Source organism: Manis javanica, chromosome 8 (genome assembly GCF_040802235.1).
Source record: "Manis javanica isolate MJ-LG chromosome 8, MJ_LKY, whole genome shotgun sequence".
NCBI classification, from domain to species: Eukaryota; Metazoa; Chordata; class Mammalia; order Pholidota; family Manidae; genus Manis; species Manis javanica.
This window is the reverse complement of record NC_133163.1, coordinates 108,897,626-108,919,082: the sequence shown is the minus strand read 5'-3', so window position 1 is coordinate 108,919,082 and position 21,457 is coordinate 108,897,626. Positions and strand designations below refer to the sequence as shown.

General features: G+C 40.4%; 1 protein-coding gene across 6 annotated transcripts in view; it reads right to left on the bottom strand.

Annotated features, from left to right (window-relative positions):
• Positions 1-21,457, bottom strand: part of FAM81A (family with sequence similarity 81 member A) — an 88,073-nt gene that overhangs the window by 10,646 nt on the left and 55,970 nt on the right. For all 6 annotated transcript variants that reach the window (XM_073211927.1, XM_037004270.2, XM_073211929.1 and 3 more), the window contains 2 exons: positions 10,441-10,559; positions 319-448 (listed from right to left, as the gene is read on the bottom strand). In XM_073211927.1, coding sequence (XP_073068028.1) covers positions 319-448; positions 10,441-10,559 — 249 coding nt within the window. The remainder of the gene's footprint in view (positions 1-318; positions 449-10,440; positions 10,560-21,457) is intronic.

Below are 21,457 nucleotides of genomic sequence, written 5' to 3'. Positions count from 1 at the left end.
GATGAGTCGCATGTAAAACAGTGCTTGATCACTGACCTGCGCAAGGTATAGCTTTGGAATTGTAATTTAGAATTTCTGGAATATATTAATTGTTTTAAGAATGAGGGGAGAGAATCTTTAAAATTAAAGCTATCTCAAAAAATCTTGGTGGTCTGGTTGCCATCACACAGGGCCACTCCAGTGAAACAGAAAGAAGTAAGGAAAAGAGATGCTTATGCTGGATGCCCGGCTAGTTTCTACTGTACGAAATAGCACCATGTTCTTATTAACAAGGAACAAACTACCCACTTTTAAAAGGCTGCCTGAAAGAGGTCATACCTGTCCCTCTGCATCTTTGATTTTTGTTTCCAAGATAAGTTTCGCAGCTTGCTGTTCTTTGTTCAAGTGCTGGAGACCCTCGTAGGTCGTCTTGTGCTCTGCAGAGAGTCTGGCTATGCTGGCGTCGCATCTGTCCAGGCAAACAACAAAGCTGATTTTTATTAAGGTTTAAAAACAAGTGCTAAAACTTCTTTACATACTGTAAAATGCATGACCCCACTCAAAGACAGTGCACTGTGACTCATTCTTTTACACAGAGGTTTCAGTGAGCTCAAAGAGTTGGCCTCATTATGGTTTTAAGTTAAACCACAAGGATGTCACTTAGTAAGACAAGAGGTGTAGCCATCCAAGTAGTGAAGGCTTTACAATGATCGTGAGTACAAAAATGTATATGCAGTGAGAACCCAAATACAAAAAGCTTATATAGTGTGCCAGATGTAGTCTGACGCTCTTTGGCGCCACTTCTGCCCTTTCAAGGTCAGGGCCTCTTTGGATCTTAGAAGCAACTTTTATCACATTTGTGTACTATTGCTAAGTACTACTCCGAAGCTTGACTAAAGCGCCTATAAGACTGTATACTTTGAGTGGTGTCCAGAGAAAGAGAAGGCTCTGCAGCTGACCCAAGCTGCAGGGAAAGCTGTTCTGCCCCTTTGGCCTTAAAACGTGGCAGTGCCAATGGTGCTCAAAGTATCTGTGTCACGGTGTTTTGAAAACTAGACAGCTACACACAAAAGAATGAAACTGGATCACTGTCTTATACTATACATAAAAATAAACTCAAAATGTATTGAAGACCTAAATAAAAGACACAAAGCCATAAAACTCCTAGAAGAAAACAAGGCAGGAAACTCTTGCACGTTGGCATTAGTAATTTTTTTCTGATTCTGTCTCCCTAGGCAAGGGGAATAAAAGAAAAAGTAAACAAGTGGGACTACATCAAACTAAAAAGATTCTGAACAGCAAAGGGAACCATTAAAAAGAAAAGAAAGGGCAACCTACTGACTGGGAAAAGATATTTGCGAATGATCTATCCAATAATGGGCTAATATCCAAAATCTACAAAGAACTCATACAACTCAACACACACACACACAAAAAAAAAAAAAACAGTGGGCAGAAAACCTGGGTAGACATTTTTCCAAAGAAGACATACAGATGGCCAATAGACACATAAGGGGATATGAATATCACTGATCATCAGGGAAATGCAAATCAAAACCACAATGAACTATCACCTCACACCAGTCAGAAAGGCCAGTATCAAAACAACAAGAACTTTCAAGTGTTATCAAGGATGTGGAGGAAAGGGAACTCTTGTACACTGCCAGTGGGAATGTAAATTGGTGCAGCCATTATGAAAAGCAGTATAGAGGTTTCCAAAGAAACTAAAAATACAAATACCATACGACCTACAAATTCCACCTCTGGGCATTTATCCCAAAAAAACAAAATTACTAATGCAAAAAGATACATGCACTCTACTTATGTTTATTGCAGCATTATTTACAATAGCCAAGATATGGAAGTAATCTAAGAGTCCATCAATAGATGAATGGGTAAAGAAGATATGGTACGTGGGAAAAAGAGATGGCAGAGTAGGAAAGCAAGGTGGAAACTTCCTCCCACAAACACATACCAAGGAAGCAACTATGACAAATACAAATAACCCTGAAAATGACCTACAGACTGCAGAACAGACCACCTACACCTGGTGAAGAAGAGAAGACCACACAGAGAAGGATAAAGTGGCAGGGCCACAATCAGTCAGGACCCCAGCCCTTGCCAGCCCACAAACAGGAGGAAGATAACAGAGTGGGGAGAGGATAAGCACTCAGGAGCACTGCACACATGGCCCTGGAGATCTGCTCTGGGAACACGAGTCCACAGTGCACTGGTCTTTGGTGATTAATGGGGCTGGACCTCAGGGGGAGGTGGAGCACTCTGGAACTCTGGGACTCCTACCACTTGTGGAAGACAGACACACTCTGGTAGTCCCACTAAGACCCAAAACAGAGGCAGCAATTGGGAAGATTTACCAAAAACAGGTGGGGGTGCCAGAGGGGCAAGAGTTGGACAGATCTATCGCCACAGGAGAGAGGGCTGGTGGACACTTGCCCAGGTCTCCCTCAGCCCAACAGGTCAGGCACTCATGGGAGCCCCGGGCACTCCATCACCCTCACTGCCTCCTCAGTCCCAGGGCACTTGCCTGAGAACCTGCCTGCCTGGCCATCTCAGCCCAGCAGCAACAGACTTTGCTGCCTCGCAGACAGAGGGAGTTTTCCTAGCTTTCACGGCCTCATCTCAGCCCAACTGGAGAGGCACCTGTGGGAGCCAGCTCCAGGCAATCCTTTCTCCTCAGGGAGGCCTCATCTGCCTGTGCATCCAGCCTCCGGTCATCTGCCCCACCCACCCTGTTAGCCCAGCAGCACTGCCATCACTGCTGGACAGGCAGAGGGCACCCTACCCACAACAATCCCAGCAGAAACACCACTGCTCAGCTCACAAAGGGCCAGCTGTGGCAAACTACCATCCTTGGCAGACTGAGATATCTGACAGCTGCCAGTAGACAGACAGAAACACCGCTCCATCCATAGCCCATCAACAGCAACTGGGGCTCCACCACAAAGGAGAGCAAGGCACTGGTGACACCACAGGATGCCTTCTTCATAAAGCCTTTACAGAAATTAATGCTCTCTATAAGAAACCAGGAATTATAGCAGATCTATCTAAAACAAAGAAGAAAGACAAAAACCCTGACAAAATGGGGAGGGAGAGGAACACGTTCCAAACCAAAGTACAGGATAACACACCAGAAAAAGGGCTAATTGAAATGGAGATGACCAGTCTTCTTGATAAAGATTTCAAAGTAACACTCATAAATATGCTCACTGATAGGCAGAAAAGTATTGAAGAACTCAGGCAGGACTTCAACAAAGAGCTAGGAGAGCTGAAAAAAAGCCACTCAGGCTGAAAAATACAGTATCTGAAATAAAATATATAATGGAGGCAATGAATAATAGATTGCTGCAAGTAGAAGAGATAATCAATGAGCTGGAAATTAAAGAACAGGAAAACAACAAAGCTGAGGAATAGAAAGAAAAAAAGAATCTATAAAAACCAAAGGATGCTAAGAGAACTTATGTGACAACTACACACAAAACAATATTTGCATAATAGGTGTACCAGAAGGAGAAGAGAGAGACAAAGGGGTAGAAAGTCTCTCTCTTTGAAGAAATAATTGCTGAAAACTTCCCCAATCTGGAGTAGGAAATAAACATCTAGGTCCCAAAACACAGAGAGCCCCTAACAAAAGGAACCCCAGGAAAACAACCAAGATATATAATAATTACAATGACAAAGATTAGCAATAAGGAGAGTGTTCTGAAAGCAGCCAGAGAGAGAAAAGATTACTTAAAAGGGAAACCCCATCAGGCTATCAGCAGACTTCTTAGCAGAAACTTTAGAAGCCAGAAGGTAGTGGCATGAAATATTTAATATATTAAAACAGAAGGATCTTCAACCAAAAACTCCTCTACCCAGCAAGATTACCATTCAAATCTGAAGCAGAGATTAAACAGTTCCTAGATAAACAAAGGCTGAAGGAATTTAAAACAACAGAACCAGCATTACAGGACATGTTAAAGAGACTTCTGTACATGCAAATGTTCCTAAGCCTAAATAGTTTTCACCAGTGAAAATAAACCCACAGTAAAGGTGGCAGACCAATTACTTACCAAGCTAGTACGAAATTAAAACAAAGCAAGTAGTAAAATGAACTAACTCAAAATCAGTCAAGGGATACACAAAAAATGCAGTTATGACATCTAATATATAAAGTGTGGAGGAAGAAGAAGAAGAAAAAGAAGTACTTTTAGATTGTGTTTGAAATAGAGCAATTATCAAGTGAATACAGTGTTATATAGTTAGGAGGCTATCCTTGAACCTTTTGGTAACCACAAACCTAAAACCTATAATAGGCACACAAAAAATTTAAAAAGTGAACTCCAATGACAACACTAAAGAAAACCATCAAATAACAAGGGAAGAGTATAAGAGAAGAAAGGAACAGAGAGGAACTACAAAAACAGCCATAAAAAAATTAATAAAATGGCCATAAGTACAGACCTATCAATAATTACCTTAAATGTAAATGGACTGAATGCACCAATCAAAAGACACAAGAATTACAGAATGGATAAAGCAACAGGACCCATCTATACACTGCCCACAAGAGACTCATTTCAGACCCAAAGACATACACAGACTGAAAGTGAAAGGATGGAAAAACATAGTTCATGCAAACAATAGGGAGAAAAAAAATAGGAGTGGCAGTACTTGTATCAGACAATATAGACTTCAAAACAAAGAAAGTAACAAGAGACAGAGAAGGACATTACAAAATGATAAAGGGGTCAGTCCAATAAGAGGATATAACCATTATAATATCTACACATCCAAAATAGGAGCACCTAAGTATGTAAAATAAATATTAACAGAACTAAAGGGAAAAATAGACTACAACTCAATCATATTGGGGGACTTAAACAAACTACTTACATCAATGGAGAGATCATTCAGACAGAAAATAAATAAGGAAACAGAGGCACTGAACAACACATTAGATCAGATGGACTTAACAGATATAACAGAACATTCCACCCAAAAAGCAGCAGGATATGCATTTTTCCCAAGTGTACATGGAACATTCTTCAGAATAGACCACATACTAGGCCACAAAATGAGCCTCTATAAATTCAAAAAGATTGAAATTGTATCAAGCAACTTCCCAGATCACAATGGTAGAAAACTAGAAATAAATTAAACAAAGAAAGCAAAACAGCCTACAAACACATAAAGGTTAAATTACATGCTTCTAAATAATGAATGGATCAATAAACAAATTAAAACAGAAATCAAGCAAAACATGGAGACAAATTAAAAAAAAAAATACAACAGTCCAAAATTCATAGGATGCCATAAAAGCACTTCTAAAAGGGAAGTACACAGCAATACAGGTCTACCTCAAGAAAGAAGAACATTTCCAAATAAACAGTCTAAACTCACAATTAAAGACACTAGAAAAAGAAGAACAAATGAAACCCAAAGTTAGTAGGAGGGACATAATAGAGATCAGAGCAAAAATAAATAAAATATAGAAAAAATTGAAAAATTGAAAAAATCAACAAAACCAAGAGCGGGTTTGTTGAGAAAATAAACAAAATAGACAAACTCCTAGCCAGACTTAACAAGAAAAAAAGAGCACAGAAATAAACAAAAAGTAATAGTCACAATGGATACCACAGAAATACAATGAATTATTAAAGAATTCCATGAAAAAATATATGCAAGTAAGTGGGACAACCTAGAAGAAATGGACAATCTCCTAGAAAAATACAACCTTCCAAGACTGACCGTGGAAGAAACAGAAAATCTGAACAGACCCAGTAAGAAAATTGAACTGGTAATCAAAATACTCCCAACAAATTAAAGTCCAGGAGCAGATGACTTCATAGCTAATTTCTACCAAACATTTAAAGAAGAGCTAATACCCATCCTTCTTAAAGTTTTCCAAAAAGGAGAAGAGGAGGGAATACTTCCAACCTGATTCTACAAGGCCAGCATCACTCTAATACCAAAATGAGACAAAGACACCATAGAAAAGAAAATCATAGGCCAATATCACTGATGATGTGAAATCCTCAACAAAATATTAGCAAACTGAATTCAAAATTACATCAAAAGGATTAACCATCACAATCAAGTGGGATTATTCGAGGGATGCAAGGATGGTACAATATTTGTAAATCAATCAATGTCACACACCTCATTAACAAAAAGGATAAAAACCACATGATCATCTCAACAGATGCTGAAAAGCATTTGACAATATCCAACAACCATTCATGATAAAAACTCTCAACAAAATGGATCAGTTGATACATACTTCAATATAATAAAGGCCATATATGACAAACCAACAGCTAACATTATACTTAATGGTGTTAAGATCAGTAACAAGACAAGGATGTCCACTGTCACCACTTTAATTCAACAAAGTACTAGAAGTCCTAGCCAGCGGTCAGACAAGATAAAGAGATAAAGGGCAATGAAATTGGTATGGTAAGGAAGAAGTTAAACTGTTACTACTTGCAGATAATATGATATTATACATAGAAAACCCTAAAGACTCCACCAAAACACTATTAGAACTAATAACTGGATTCAGCAAAATTGTAGCATACAAAATCAATACACAGAAATCTTTTGCATTCCTATATACTAACAACAAACTAGCAGAAAGAGAAATCAGGAAAACAACTCAATTCACAACTGTACCAAAAAGAATAAAATATCAAGGAATAAGCCTAACCAAGGGGGTGAAATACCTATACTCTGAAAACTGTTAAGACATTGATGAAAGAAATTTAAGAAGATACAAACAAATGAAAATCTATCCCATGCTCATGGATAGGAAGAATTAATGTTGTCAAAATGGCTATCATGCCCAAAGCAATTTACAGATTCAATGCATTCCCTATCAAAATATCAACATCATTTTTCAATAAATGAGAGCAAATAACCCTAAAATTCACATGGAACCTCAAAAGACCCCGAATAGCCAAAGCAATTCTGAGAAAGAAGAACAAAGCTGTGGGTATTGTGCCCCCTGACTTCAAGCTATACTACAAAGCTCATCAAAACAGTATCAAAACAGTAATCAAAATAGTACGGTACTGGCACAAGAACAGACTCACAGATCAATGGAATAGAATAGAGAGCCCAGATATAAACCCACACATATATGGTCAATGAATATATGATAAGGAGCCATAAATAAAAAATGGGGAAAACACAGCCCCTTCAATAACTGGTATTGGGAAAACAGGACAGCTACATGCAAGAGAATGGAACTGGATACTGTCTAACTCCATACACAAAAGTAAACTCAAAATGGATCAAAGACATGAATATAAGTCATGAAACCATAAAACTCTTAGAAGAAAACATAGAAAAAATATCTCTTGAACATAAGCATGAGCAGTTTTTTCCTAGACACATCTCATGGAAGGGAAACAAAATAAAAAATGAACAAATGGGATTACATCAAACTAAAAATCTTCTGTATAGTAAAGGATACCATCAGCAGAACAAAAAGGCAACCTACGGTGTGGGAGAATGTATTCACAAATTATTCATCCAATAAGGAGTTAACATCTAAAATATATGCAGAGCACAAATGCCTTAACACAAAAGAAAGAACGAACCTGATTAAAAAATGGGTAGAGGACCTGAATATACATTTCTCCAAAGAAGACATACAGATGGCCAACAGGCACATGAAAAGACGCTCCACAGCACTAATCACCAGGGAAATGCAAATCTAAACCACGATGAGATATCACCTCACATCAGTCAGAATGGCCACTATCCAAAAGACGAGAAATAACAAGTGTTGGTGAGGATGCAGAGAAAAGAGAACCCTCTTACACTGTTGGTGGGAATGTCAATTGGTGCACCCACTGTGGAAAGCAGTATGGAGGTTTCTCAAAAAACTAAAAATAGAAATATCAGTCAACCCAGCAATTCTACTTCTAGGAATTTACCCAAAGAAAACAAAATCCCTTATCCAGAAAGACATATGCACCCCTATGTTTATTGCTGCATTATTTACAATAGCCAAGATATGGAAGCAACCTAAGTGTCCATCAATAGATGAATGGATAAAGAAAAGGAGGTACATATACATAGTGGAATATTATTCAGCCATAAAAAGAAAAGAAATCCTGCCATTTGCAACAACATGGATGGATCTAGAGGCTAAGTGAATAAGCCAGGTGAAGAAAGACAAGTACCATATGATTTCACTTATCTGTAGAATATAAATAGCAAAACAGAATGAACAGAACAGCAGTAGACTCATAGACACTGAGAAGAGACTGGTGGTTACCATGGAGGAGGGTTTAGGGTGGGTAGGCAGCAATGGGGATAAAGGGGCACAAAAATTCTCAATCATAATGTAGTTTGGTCACAGGGATGGTAGTACAGCATGGAGAATATAGTCAATGATTCTGTAACATCTTTCTATGTTGACATAGAGTAGCTGCACAAGTGTGGGTGAGGATTTAATATGGGTAACTTTTGCATCACTTCGTTGTATACTTGAAACTAATGTAAGATTTTATATCAATAAAAAATAAAAAGGAAGATTAAAAAAAAAGAAATCTTGCCATTTTCAACTATATGGATGGACCCAGAGGGTAATATGTTAAGCAAAAATAAGCCAGGCAGAGAAAGACAAGTATCATATGATTTTACTTATTTGTGGAATATAAAGCAAAGCAAAATAAAATGAACAAAACAGGAGTATACTCATAGACACAGAGAAGTGACTGGTGGTTACCATGGAGGAGGGGCTGGGTGGGTGGATAAAGGGGCACAAAAATTCTTTATCATAATATATGTTGGTCACGGGGATAGTACAGCATGAAGAATATAGTCAATGATTCTGTAACATCTTTCTGTGTTGACAAATAGTAACTGCACTAGTGGGGGTGAGGATTTAATAATATGGGTAGCTGTTAAACCACGGTGCTGTATACCTGAAACTCATACAAGACTGTATATCAACTATACTTCAGGAAAAAATAAAAGAACCAAACCATGAGGATAATTTCGCAGCTGTTGCCCCTAAGATAATAGGTCTCATTTGCTGTATGTTCACTCCATCCCGTGCCCTGCACCCAGCTGCTTACCTGTATTCCCTCACTTAACCTTCATCTGCAACTGACGTGAAGAGGAAGATCCTCAAAGGTTCCTGAAGTCCCTGCTCTGCCCTGTGGCTCTGAAGCTCTTCTAAGTTCTCACTATCCTGAGAGTCCTAACAGTGAAGTTTCTTTTAAGCCCATCTCCACAAAAAGGCTTGAAGTTTTTCAGTCCTATTACAGTGACTTTCTAAATCATTGATTCATCCAAATGTTTACTGAGTATCTACTGTTTTCCAGAGACTGTTCTATGCATTCAGGTTACAAAAATAAAAGATATGGTCCCCTACCCCAAGACACATAAGACACAATAGAACAGAGAGTGCTCGGGGAGCTCAGGAGAGTGAGGCATCAGGGAAGACTTCCTGGAGGAGGTGACATTTGAGCTGAACTTTAAAGGTTGACTAGAAGTTAGAAAAGAAAGGGAAAAATGCATGCTGTGCAGAAGAGAAACATGTGCAAAGACACAGAGATAGAACAATCTGGAGTATTCAGGGAATAGCAAGCAGGTGATCACTGCTGAAAGGTACAGTACAAGGGTAGAGAGAAGTACGAACAGTGGGGCTTCTGCCACCAAGGGTCATAATAAGGAGACTGGAGGTCCTCTGCTTGAGGACAGAAAACCACATAATAGTGGCAACCATGGAGCCTGCACTATTAGGCTGATGTTCACCCAGAGGATCCAAACACACATGCCCAGCATTCAATGCCCTTCACGTGTTGCCTGCCCCAATAACCCCTGACGCTACCTCTCTCTCCTTCAAAAACACCTTGGATCCTTCTCCCACTCCCACCCTTTGCAGACCACCCTCATGTTCACCTCAGACTGACTCAAACTGCCTATTTGTGCGACAGCCCCTCTGCATATTTGTGCTTGACTGTTAAAAGCAGCAGAGGGCAGAAGAGGCCCAGAAATACTTCAGAGATGTGCCTCTCTAACAAGTCCTCTGGGGGCATCGCTGCTGCTGGTCCACTTTGAGTAGTGAGGGGCTAGAACAGTAGTAAAAAGGCTCTTTTTTAAATCTCCAATCTATCACAGACCAATATTTTCAGAAAGTAAAATAAAAATGAATTACGAGAAAAATGAAATTATTAATAAAGACACAAACTGTTAAGTCCTAACTTTGTGTCACTGGATTCACCTCCTCCCTCAAGCACAACTCCAGTTGCAGAAACACCAGAAATCACGGCATGCTCATTATCAGGTCTAACTTCTACCATGAGATTTTATGGGCAAAGGAGGAGATGTACTAGAAGAATTCAAAGAATTTGCTTCCGAGCTTCATGAGTATCTCCCCCTCTAAATGGAGTTGATGAAAACAGCTTTTGATGAGTACAGACCAAACACTTGCCCACCTACCTTGCCACTCTTCCCCGAAGATCTCCCAAACCGGAGAGCTGACGCATCTCCAGAGTCTTTAAGGCAGAATTAGTTCCGTAGCTAATGTTGTCCCGGGCACGGATCTGCTCCTGCAGTACCTGGGCAACACAGAAAACCACAAAGGGGGTCATCTGAGAATGTACATGCTGCCACAGGAGCACTTTCTACCCTTGGCAAAAATAAGAATGTTTAACTCCTAAGAGGCTCTTTTTAACAGCCACCTGATACACATATCTACACAGAACCAGGGGTTTAGAACAAGAAGCCTCAGAGATCACATCCAGACCAAGTTCTTTAATTTATCAATAAAAACACAGAGACTCAGAGGTCATGTGGCTTGATGGAGGTCCTGCTGCAGGAAGAAGCAAAGCTCAAGACCAGGACCCTGGACTCAGGTGCAGTTCAGAGCTCTTTCCACCACTCCAGGTTGTTTGTGGATAGTCACTGTTTAAGTGAACAATCCCTAAATCTATTAGGAAGTAATGAATGAAGAGCAAGCAGGACTGGGGATGGGGGTGGGGTGGGGTGAGCATGAAAAAAACAGGTTCAAATTCCAGTTCCTCCAGCTATGTGACCCTGGGCAAGTGAGTAAAGTTCTCTGAGCTTCCCTTTCCTCACCTGTTAACAGTAATGGTGACAATGCTCTTAAGGCCATTGTGAATATTACATAAGATAATACATATAAAGCACTTAACAGAATGCCTAGTACACAGTAAATAGAGGCAATGCTAATCTTTTTTCTAGCACTTATTTAATAACACTATTTATACTGGAATAGCAGACTGGTGTCTCACAGGGATTTTAATGGAAGTGGAACTTTCATTTAAGCTCATAAAGTTTTAGTAAGGATCAGGTAACCCAACAAAGGTATGACCTCGTGGAGCATCCATCCTGGGAGATCTTCAAGCACTGATGGAGACACTGAGGCCACACCTGTTGTTCACTGAGCATGTACTAGGGGCTGCAGGGGCTGCACTACACATGGACACACACCAAGTCTGCATTCTCAGGATCCCCATGTTACAGACCAGGAAGTAAGATGAAATGACACAAAGTCCAAAGTCACACGGGGAGCAAGTGGCCAGCCGGGACTGACCCAGGCAGCATGGCTCCAGAACCCAGGCTCGTAACCACGCTGCAGTACCCTTGCCCAACTAGGTAAACAAGATGAAGATGAAGCACTAAAGATACACAGACAGAGACAGGCAAACTAGAAAACCTGAGCCCGCGGGAGCAGGAGAGCACTCAAAAGGAAAAGGTTATACCAGGTGTTGCTTTTTGAGCACGTCCTTCCTCTTTGGCACAGCCCTTCCTCCCCCCCCCTCCACCTCACTCCAACTTCCACACCCCGTCACAACCACAACTCTCTCCTTCTCTAAGAAAAGCTGCTGATTGCTTGTAGTCTTTCCCTTTCACCCATCTTTTAATTTTTGTCCTGTTTGGTCAATGTCAGTTCAAATACTTGCTAATTTTTTTATTTCTTTTGGTCTTATTCTTTATTTAGTAATTTAAAATACTAAGTTCCTTTATTTTTATTATTGCTTCCTTAATAATGAAGACTTTTTTGTATTTCTGGTGTCCACAGGTTGGAAGTGAATTGTTTTCTTTCTTATTACTTTAATATCAATTTTGAATTTCTCTTAATCTAAGGACATATAGGGTCTAAAGATTACATGGGGAGATTCTCAAGATGGCGGCATGAGTAGGGTGGTGGAAATCTCCTCCCAAAACCATACATATTTTGGAAATACAGCAAAAACAACTATTCCTAAAAGAGTGACCAGAAGATACAGTATACCAGCCAGGCTACATCTACATCTGCGAAAACTCAACAAAAAAGGTAAGATACAAAGCTGTGACCTGGTGGGACCTGAGCACTCCCCCCACCCCAGGTCACCAGCAGGAGGAAAAAAATCAGAGTGGGGAGGGAGTGGAAGCACAGGACTGCCAAATAACCAGGCCTAGTAATCTGCCCCGGGAGCACAGACACACATGGCATGGTGTGCTGGATATTAAAGGAACGGAAAAGCAAAATCCAAGACTAAGACTGCAAACAAGTTCCCACAGCTGGCTGCCTTTGGACAAAAGAAAAGTGAGCTCATTAAAAATCTTCAAGGGACAAGGGTTTAATAGGTGGACAAAATCATCCTGGCACACTCAGCCCAGCAGGTGGGGAACTTTAAGGAACTTCAGCCATCCCCTGGATGGCAACACAGCACCAAAGTTCATCACGGTGATAAGCAGCCTGCTGTTCATTCCCCACTGCTGGCACTGCAAGCAAACGGGCTGACCCACCATTGCTGCAGAACAACTGGGGAGCAGTCTCACCCACAGCAACCACACAGGCTTCTCCCAGAGTGTGGCTAACTGGGACAGACCAAGAAGCTGACCCCTGCCCACAGTCAACCAACACAGACAGCAGAGACTGGCACAGAGCCTGAAAGGCACAAAGGGGCTTTATTCACGCAGTGAACACGCACTGCTCGCTTGCAACCCCCACCAGTGCCCTAGGGCATCCCGAGGGATGCCCCACCCACGGCAGCTCAGGGGATTAACCCAGAGGCTGCCCCCTGCGAGAGGCTGACTGGCACAGGTAGAGGAAACTGGCATGGAGTCGCAAAGCACATAGGGGCTCTATTCTCACGGCAAACATGCGCTGCTCGCCTGCAACCACCGCCATTGCCCTCCATCATCCCAAGGACTGCCTGGCCCACAGCAGCTCAGGGGATGAACCCAGAGGCTGCTTCCTGTGTGTGGGTGACTGGCACAGGCAGGGGAGGTGGGCATGGTGACCAGTAAGCAGGAAGGGACTTTGTTCTCCCAGCTGACACACGCGCCACTCGCTGGCAATCACTTCCATCACCATAAAAAGGTAGAACCACCTTGTTCAACCCAAAATCCCTCAAACACCAGAGAGAGGGCTTGGTCAGACCAAAATCACCAATCTTCCTGAAAAAGAATTCAAAATAAAAATCATAAGCATGCTGATGGAGCTACACAGAAATATGCAAGAGCTGAGGGATGAATCCCTGGGGGAGATAACAGAAATGAAACAACAATGGAAGGACTTAAGAGTACACTGGATGATGTGGAAGAGACTGTTAATGGAAGAGAAATCAGAGAACATAAATACAGAGAAGCTAAGGCAGAGAGAGATAAAAGGATCTGTAGGAATGAAAGAATATTAACAGAAATGTGTGACTAATCCAAACAGAAAAATACTTGCATTATAGGGGTACCACAAGAAGAAGACAGAGAATAAGGGATTAGAAGGTGTCTTTGAAGAAATAATTGCTGAAACTTCCCCAATCTGGGGAAGGAAATAGTCTCTCAGACCATGAAAGCCCAGATCTCCCAACACAAGGGACCCAAGGAAGACAACACCAAGACATATAATAATTAAAATGGCAAAGATCAAAGACAAGGACAGAGTATTAAAAGCAGCCAGAGAAAGAAAAAAGATCACCAACAAAGGAAAACCCATCAGGCTATCATGAGACACCACAACACAAACCTTACAGGACATAAGGGAGTGGCATGATATATTCAATGCAATGAAACAGATGGGCCTCAAACCAAGAATAGTGTATCCAGCAAGATTATGATTTAAATTTGAAGGAGGGATTAAACAATTTCCAAATAAGCAAAAATTGAGGGAATTTACCTCCCACAAACCATCTCTACAGTGTATTTAAAGGGACTGCTCTAGATAGAAGTGCTCCTAAGGCTAAATAGCTGTCACCAGAGAAAATAAAACCACAGCAAAGGAAGTAGACCAACCAAATAATAACTAAATGCAAAATAAAATCAGTTATTCACAAAATCAGTCAAGGGATACACAAAAGAGTACAGAATAAAACACCTAACATATAAAGAGTGGAGGAGGAAGAAATAGAAGGTAGAGAAATAAAGAATCATCAGACTGTGTTTATAATAGTGTAATAAGTGGCTTAAGTTAGACAGTTAGATAGTAAAGAAGCTACCCTTTAACCTTTGGTAACCACGAATCCAAAGCCTGCAATGGCAGTAAGTACATATCTATAATCACCCTAAATGTAAACATACTGAATGCACCAATCAAAAGACACAGAGTAACAGAATGGATAAAAAAGCAAGACCCATCTATATGCTGCTTACAAGAGACTCACCTCAAACCCAAAGACATACACAGACTAAAAATGAAGGGATGGAAAGACATTTTATGAAAACAAAAGGGGAAAAAAGCAGGTGTTACAGTACTTGTATCAGACAAAATAGACTTCAAAACAAAGAAAGTAACAAGAGATAAAGAAGGACATCACATACTAATAAAGGGGTCAGTCCAACAAGAGGATATAACCATTATAATATCTATATTATAGGAGAACCTACATATATGAAACAAATACTAACAGAATTAAAGGAGGAAATAGAATACAATGCATTCATTTTAGGAGACTTCAACACACCACTCACTCCAAAGGACAGATCAACCAGACAGAAAATAAGTAAGGACACAGAGGCACTGAACAACACACTAGAACAGATGGACCTAACAGACATCTACAGAACTCTACACTCAAAAGCAGCAGGATACACATTCATCTCAAGTGCACATGGAACGTTTTCCAGAATAGACAACATACTAGGCCACAAAAAGAGCCTCAGTAAATTCAGAAAGATTGAACTTTTACCAAACATCTCAGATCACAAAGATATAAAACTAGAAATTGTACAAAGAAAACAAAAAGGTTCACAAACACATGGAGGCTTAACAACATGCTCCTCAATAATCAATAGATCAATGACCAAATTAAAACAGATCAAGCAATATATGGAGACAAATGAAAACAACAGCGCAATGCCCCAAGTTCTGTGGCACACAGAGACAGCAGTTCTAAAAGGAAAGTATATAGCAATCCAGGCCTATTTAAAGAAGGAAGAACAATCCCAAATGAATAGTCTAAATTCACAATTATTGCAATTGAAAAAGAAGAACAAATGAAGCCCAAAGTCAGCAGAAGGAGGGACATAATAAAGATCAGAGAAGAATAAAACAATAGAAACAAATGAATGAAACCAAGAGCTGGTTCTTTGAGAATATAAACAAAATAGATAAACCCTAAGCCACACTTATTAAGAGAAAAACAGAATCTACACACATCAACAGAATCCAAAATGAGAAAGGAAAAATCACTATGGACATCACAGAAATACAAAGACTTAGTAGAGAATACTATGAAAATCTATATGCTAACAAACTGGATAACCTAGAAGAAATGGACAACTTTCTAGGAAAATAAAACCTTCCAAGACTGACCAAGGAAGAAACAGAAAATCTAAAGAGACCAATTACCAGCAATGAAATTGAATATGTAATCAAAAAACTACCCAAGAACAAAATCCCCAGACCACATGGATTCATTGCTGAATTTTATCAGACACTTAGAGAAGAAATAATACCCATTCTCCTTAAAGTTTTCCAAGAAATAGAAGAGGGGGGAATACTTCCAAACTCACTCTATGAATCCAGCACCACTCTAAAACCAAAACCAGGAAAAGACATAAAAAAAAAAGAAAACTATGGACCAATATCCTTGATGAACATAGATACAAAAATACTCAACAAAATATTAGCAAGCCAAATTCAAAAATACATCAAGAAGATCATATACCATGATTAAGTGGAATTCATCTCAGGGATGCAAAGATGGTACAACATTTGAAAATCCATCAACTTCATCCACCACATCAACAAAAAGGACAAAAACCACATGATCATCTCCATAGATGATGAAAAAGCATTCAACAAAATTTAACATCAATTCATGATAAAAACTCTCAACAAAATGGGTACCGAGGGCAAGTACCTCAACATAATAAAGGCCATATACGACAAACCCAAAGCCAATATCATACTGAACAGCAAGAACCTGAAAGCTTTTCCTTTAAGATCGGGAACAAGGCAAGGATGCCCACTTTCCCAGCTTTTATTCAACGTAGTACTGGAGGTCCTAGCCATGGCAGTGAGACAAAACAAAGAAATAAAAGGCATCCAGATTGGTAAGGAAGAAGTCAAACTGTCACTGTTTGCAGATGACATGATATTGTACATAAAAAACCCTAAAGACTCCACTCCAAAACTACTAGAAATAATATCTGAATTCAGCAAAGTTGTGGGATACAAAATGAATACACAGAAATCTGTTGCATTCCTATACACTAACGATGAACTAGCAGAAAGAGAAATGAGGAAAACAATTCTATTCACAATTGCATCAAAAAAATAAAATACCCAGGAATAAACCTAACCAAGGAAGTGAAAGACCTATATCCTGAAAACTACAAGACCCTCTTAATTAAGAGAAATTAAAGAGGACACTGATAAATGGAAATTCATCCCATGCTCTTAGGTAGGAAGAATTAACATTGTCGAAATGGCCATCCTGCCTAAAGTAATCTACAGATTCAATGCAATCCCTATCAAAATACCAACAGCATTCTTCAACAAACTGGAACAAATCATTCTAAAATTCATATGGAACCACAAAAGACCCCGAATAGCCAAAGTAATCCTGAGAAGGAAGAATAAAGCAGGGGGGATCTCGCTTTCCAACTTCAAGTTCTACTACAAAGCCACAATTTGGTACTGGCACAAGAACAGACCCACAGACCAGTAGAACAGAATAGAGAGTCCAGATATTAACCCACAATATATGGTCAATTAATATATGATAAAGGAGCCATGGATATGCAATGGGGAAATGACAGCCTCTTCAACAGCTGGTGTTGGCAAAACTGGACAGCTACATGCAAGAGAATGAAACTGGACCATTGTCTAACCCCATACACAAAAGTAAACTTAAAATGCATCAAAGACCTGAATGTAAGTCATGAAACCACAAAACTCTTAGAAAAAAACATAGGCAAAAATCTCTTGGACATAAGCATGAATGACTTCTTCATGAACATATCTCCCCGGGCAAGGGAAACAAAAGCAAAAATGAACAAGTGAGACTATATCAAACTAAAAAGCTTCTGTACAGCAAAGGACACCAGTAGAACAAAAAAGCATCCTACAGTATAGGAGAATATATTCATAAATGACATATCTGATAAGGGGTTGACATCCAAAATATATAAAGAGCTCATGCACCTCAAGAAACAAAAAGTAAATAAGCCAATTAAAAAATGGGCAGAGGATTTGAACAGACATTTCTCCAAAGAAGAAATTCAGGTGGTCAACAGGCATGTGAAAAGATGCTCCACATCACTAATCATCAGATAAATAAATTAAAACCACAATGAGCTATCACCTCACACCAGTTAGGATGGCCATCATCCAAAAGACAAACAACAACAAATATTGGTGAGGTTGTGGAGAAAGGGGAACCCTCCTACACTGCTGGTGGGAATGTAAATTAGTTCAACCACTGTGGAAAGCAGTATGGAGGTTCCTCAAAATGCTCAAAATAGAAATACCATTTGACCCAGGAATTCCACTCCTAGGAATTTACCCTAAGAATGCAGCAGCCCACTTTGAAAAAGACATATGCACCCCTATGTTTATTGCAGCACTATTTACAATAGCCAAGAAATGGAAGCAACCGAAGTGTCCATCAGTAGATGAATGGATAAAGAAGATGTGGTACATACACACAATGGAATATTATTCAGACATAAGTATACCATTTGCAACAACATGGATGGAGCTAGAGGGTATTATGCTCAGTGAAATAAACCAGGAGAAGAAAGGTAAGTATCGAATGATTTCACTCATCTTTGGAGTATAAGAACAAAGAAAAAACTGAAGGAACAAAACAGCAGCAGACTCACAGAACCCAAGAAGGACTAACAGTTACTAAAGGGAAAGGTACTGGGGAGCATGAGTTGACAGGGACAGATAAGGGGGGAAAAGGGGCATTATGATTAGCACACATAATGTAGGGGGAGGGGCACGGGGAGGGCAGTATATCACAGAGAAGACAAGGAGTGATTCTACAGCATCTTACTACACTGATGAACACTGACTGTAATGGGGTTTGTGCAGGGGACTTGAATATTGGGGGAGTCTAGTAACCATAATGTTGCTCATCTCATTGTACATTAATATCAAAAAAAGATTACTTGGAATTGTCTTCTTCATTCTCTAGTATGAATGAAAAATAAAATGACTTTTTGTCATTTTATTATTTATTTCTAATTCTACTGGCTTATGATCAAAAATATGGTCTGTAATATATTTAATTTTTTTAATGTATTCAAGTTTGCTTTGTGGCACATGACTGCTTTTTGTAAATGTTCCATGATGAAAAGTATTTAAGGAAGTATTTACTCATTTTTCTTAGATCTTATTTTTGTCTACCAGATCTTTCCAGCTCTGAAAGAGGTATTATGAATTCTCTGTAAAATATTTTCATGAAGTTTTCCTTATACTTTCAACACTTCTTACTTTATATATTTAGCTTTCATTTTATTTGGCACACACAGATTTATGATAAAGTGGCCTTTGCCACTATATAATAACCTTCTCTGACTCAGTGCTTTTAATACTGTTTCACCTTACCTAATATTAACATTGCTACTATGCTTTATCAATATTAAAGCAACCACTTGCTTGGTCTAACTGTGCACCAGAAACTGTCCTAATTGCTTGAGGCATGTTAACCCATTTAATCACAGCACCCTTTGAAGGAGGTACTAGCTATTATTATCCCCGTTTCACAGGCGGTGAGTATTTAAGCAGTCAAGTTGCCCAAAGCCACAGTCAAGTGGCTGCGCTGGGATTTGAACCCAGGCATCTGACTCCATAGCCCATGCTCCCGGTCATGACAGTAGGCTGACCTACTTTGTCCTTTCATTGCACTTGGCATTTACAATTTATGTTGCTTTTTGTTGCTGTTATTTCCTTTCTCCTTTTCCTTATTTTGACTGGTTTAACCCAGTCACTGTTTGTCACCTTTCCCCCCTTGTGAACAGGGCACTGCTGTTCCATGAAAGCTGCCTTCCCTTTGGCAACCTCCACCATGACCACGTCTGTGCAGACTCCAGGCTCCGTTCTCACGCAGCCTTGCCTCCCCTCCGTGAGACACTGAGCGCCCTTCACATCACCCCTCCTTCATCCTCCAACCCAGGGACTTATTTGGAAGGATTTTACTATCCTCCCCTCTTGCTCTCCCCTGACCCCAACTAGGCTTTGCTAAAATAAGGCAATACTTCTAGCTATAATTAGAATTGGCTATAATTAGAATTTTGCTCATAAAATGTCTCTTCTATTTCAAATTTTCTTTTTCCCTCTTGAAGCACTTCCATTACCTAGTCCCAGGCATCTCTCCGTATCCATGTACATGAAATGGCATGGGTCTTTCTTTAAGGATCGCCGATCTCCTTTGTACTCCCTTTTCCCCTGTTTTAGGGTCTCTGTGCAGACTCACTGTGTTTTTGGTTAGAGTCTTCTCCCTAGCATTTTCCTCTCAGGCACCTGGATAAAAGACTCTGAATCCCTGCCCTGTGAATAATCATCCTTCCCTCACCCTGAAGAGCACGGCATAAACTGAAAGGGTATAGAATTCCTGCCTTAAAGGCTTTTCATCCCAGTGAACTTCAAGGCTGACGGGAATCTGATATTTCTTCCTCTATGCAGACCTTGGCTCCTTATGCCTAGAAGCTTGTAAGATCTTGTTTCCTTCTATTTGGAGATCAGGAGTTTTATCAGAATGTATCTAATTGTGGATATTTTTAAAAATTCAATTCCACCTCAGTGAATTATTCTATCTATAGTCTCAGATTTTTCTTCAACTCAAGCAAATGTTCTTCTTCTAGGTAACTATTGTTTCTTCTCCATCTGTTTCTTTGACTCCCTCTGGAGCTCATATTATCCATATGCTGGGTGTCCTGGGTGTGTCCTCCAAGTCTAATATCGTTTCCCTCATGGTTTCTCTCTGTATTTGGCTCTGATGTTTCCGGATTTCTTCTACTTTGTTTTGGGGGTAACATTCATTTCATAAAAGGAACCATCCTTGCTTCTGGTTCATCTGCTGACTTTGAAACATTTAAGTTCAAGGAAGACATTTTATGTTGCACCTGGACCTCCTTAAGTGCCCTGTCTTAGCTAGCTGGGTCTGCTACAACAAAATACCACAGACTGAGTGGCTCATCAGACGTTTATTTCTTACAGTTCTGAAGTTGGGAAATCTGAGATTAGGGCCCCCATAGGGTCATGTTCCTGTGAGGACTCTTTTCCTGGCTTGTAGACAGCTGCCTTCTCACAGCATCCTCACATGGTGGAAAGTGGCTCTGGTCTCTCTTGCTTTGTTTGTAAGAGCACCCGTCCCATCATGGGGGTTCCACCCTCAGGACCTCATCTAAAATGCCCAAAGGCCTCAGTTCTAAATAATTATCACACTGGGGGTTAGATCTTCAACATAAGAATTCGGAGATGGACAAAACAGTCAGCCCATAACATGCCATGATTATTTTTCACTCAGGGTGCACCTGTTTCCTATTTTATTTGGTCTGTTCTAAGGGCTGTACTTATTCTTTCTCCCTCTGGTGGCTGGGCATCCTTAGGTGTGATGTTCTTTTGGCTCTCTGCTCACCGGAGTGAGATTAAGTAGGTGGTGTTGAGTGTAGTGGAAGGAGCTTATGGGCAGCCAGTGAGAGCTCAGCGTCCGTGTCCAGTGAGGCACCGAGAGGAAGCTTCTCTGAGTCCTGCTCTCAGCAGCTCTCCCAGCCCGGAGGCAGCGGGCACACAGCCCGCCTCTGTGGCCCCTCCTTTGGCTCAGTCATGTGGTGTGAGGCAGTGAGAACGGCCATCTCTCTGAGTCCCAAACCAGAGTGCCCAGGACCTCACTGCCAGGCTTTCTCAGGCTGGGTCTCTGCTGGCTCCCAGGCCTTTCTGCCTGCCCACCCCACCATTCAGGAAGATGGCACTGGAAACGGGAACAGTGAAGGCAGTCATGCTAAGCCACCACCTTCCCTGCACCAATCCAGGGGTTTCTTATGGATACATTCATGT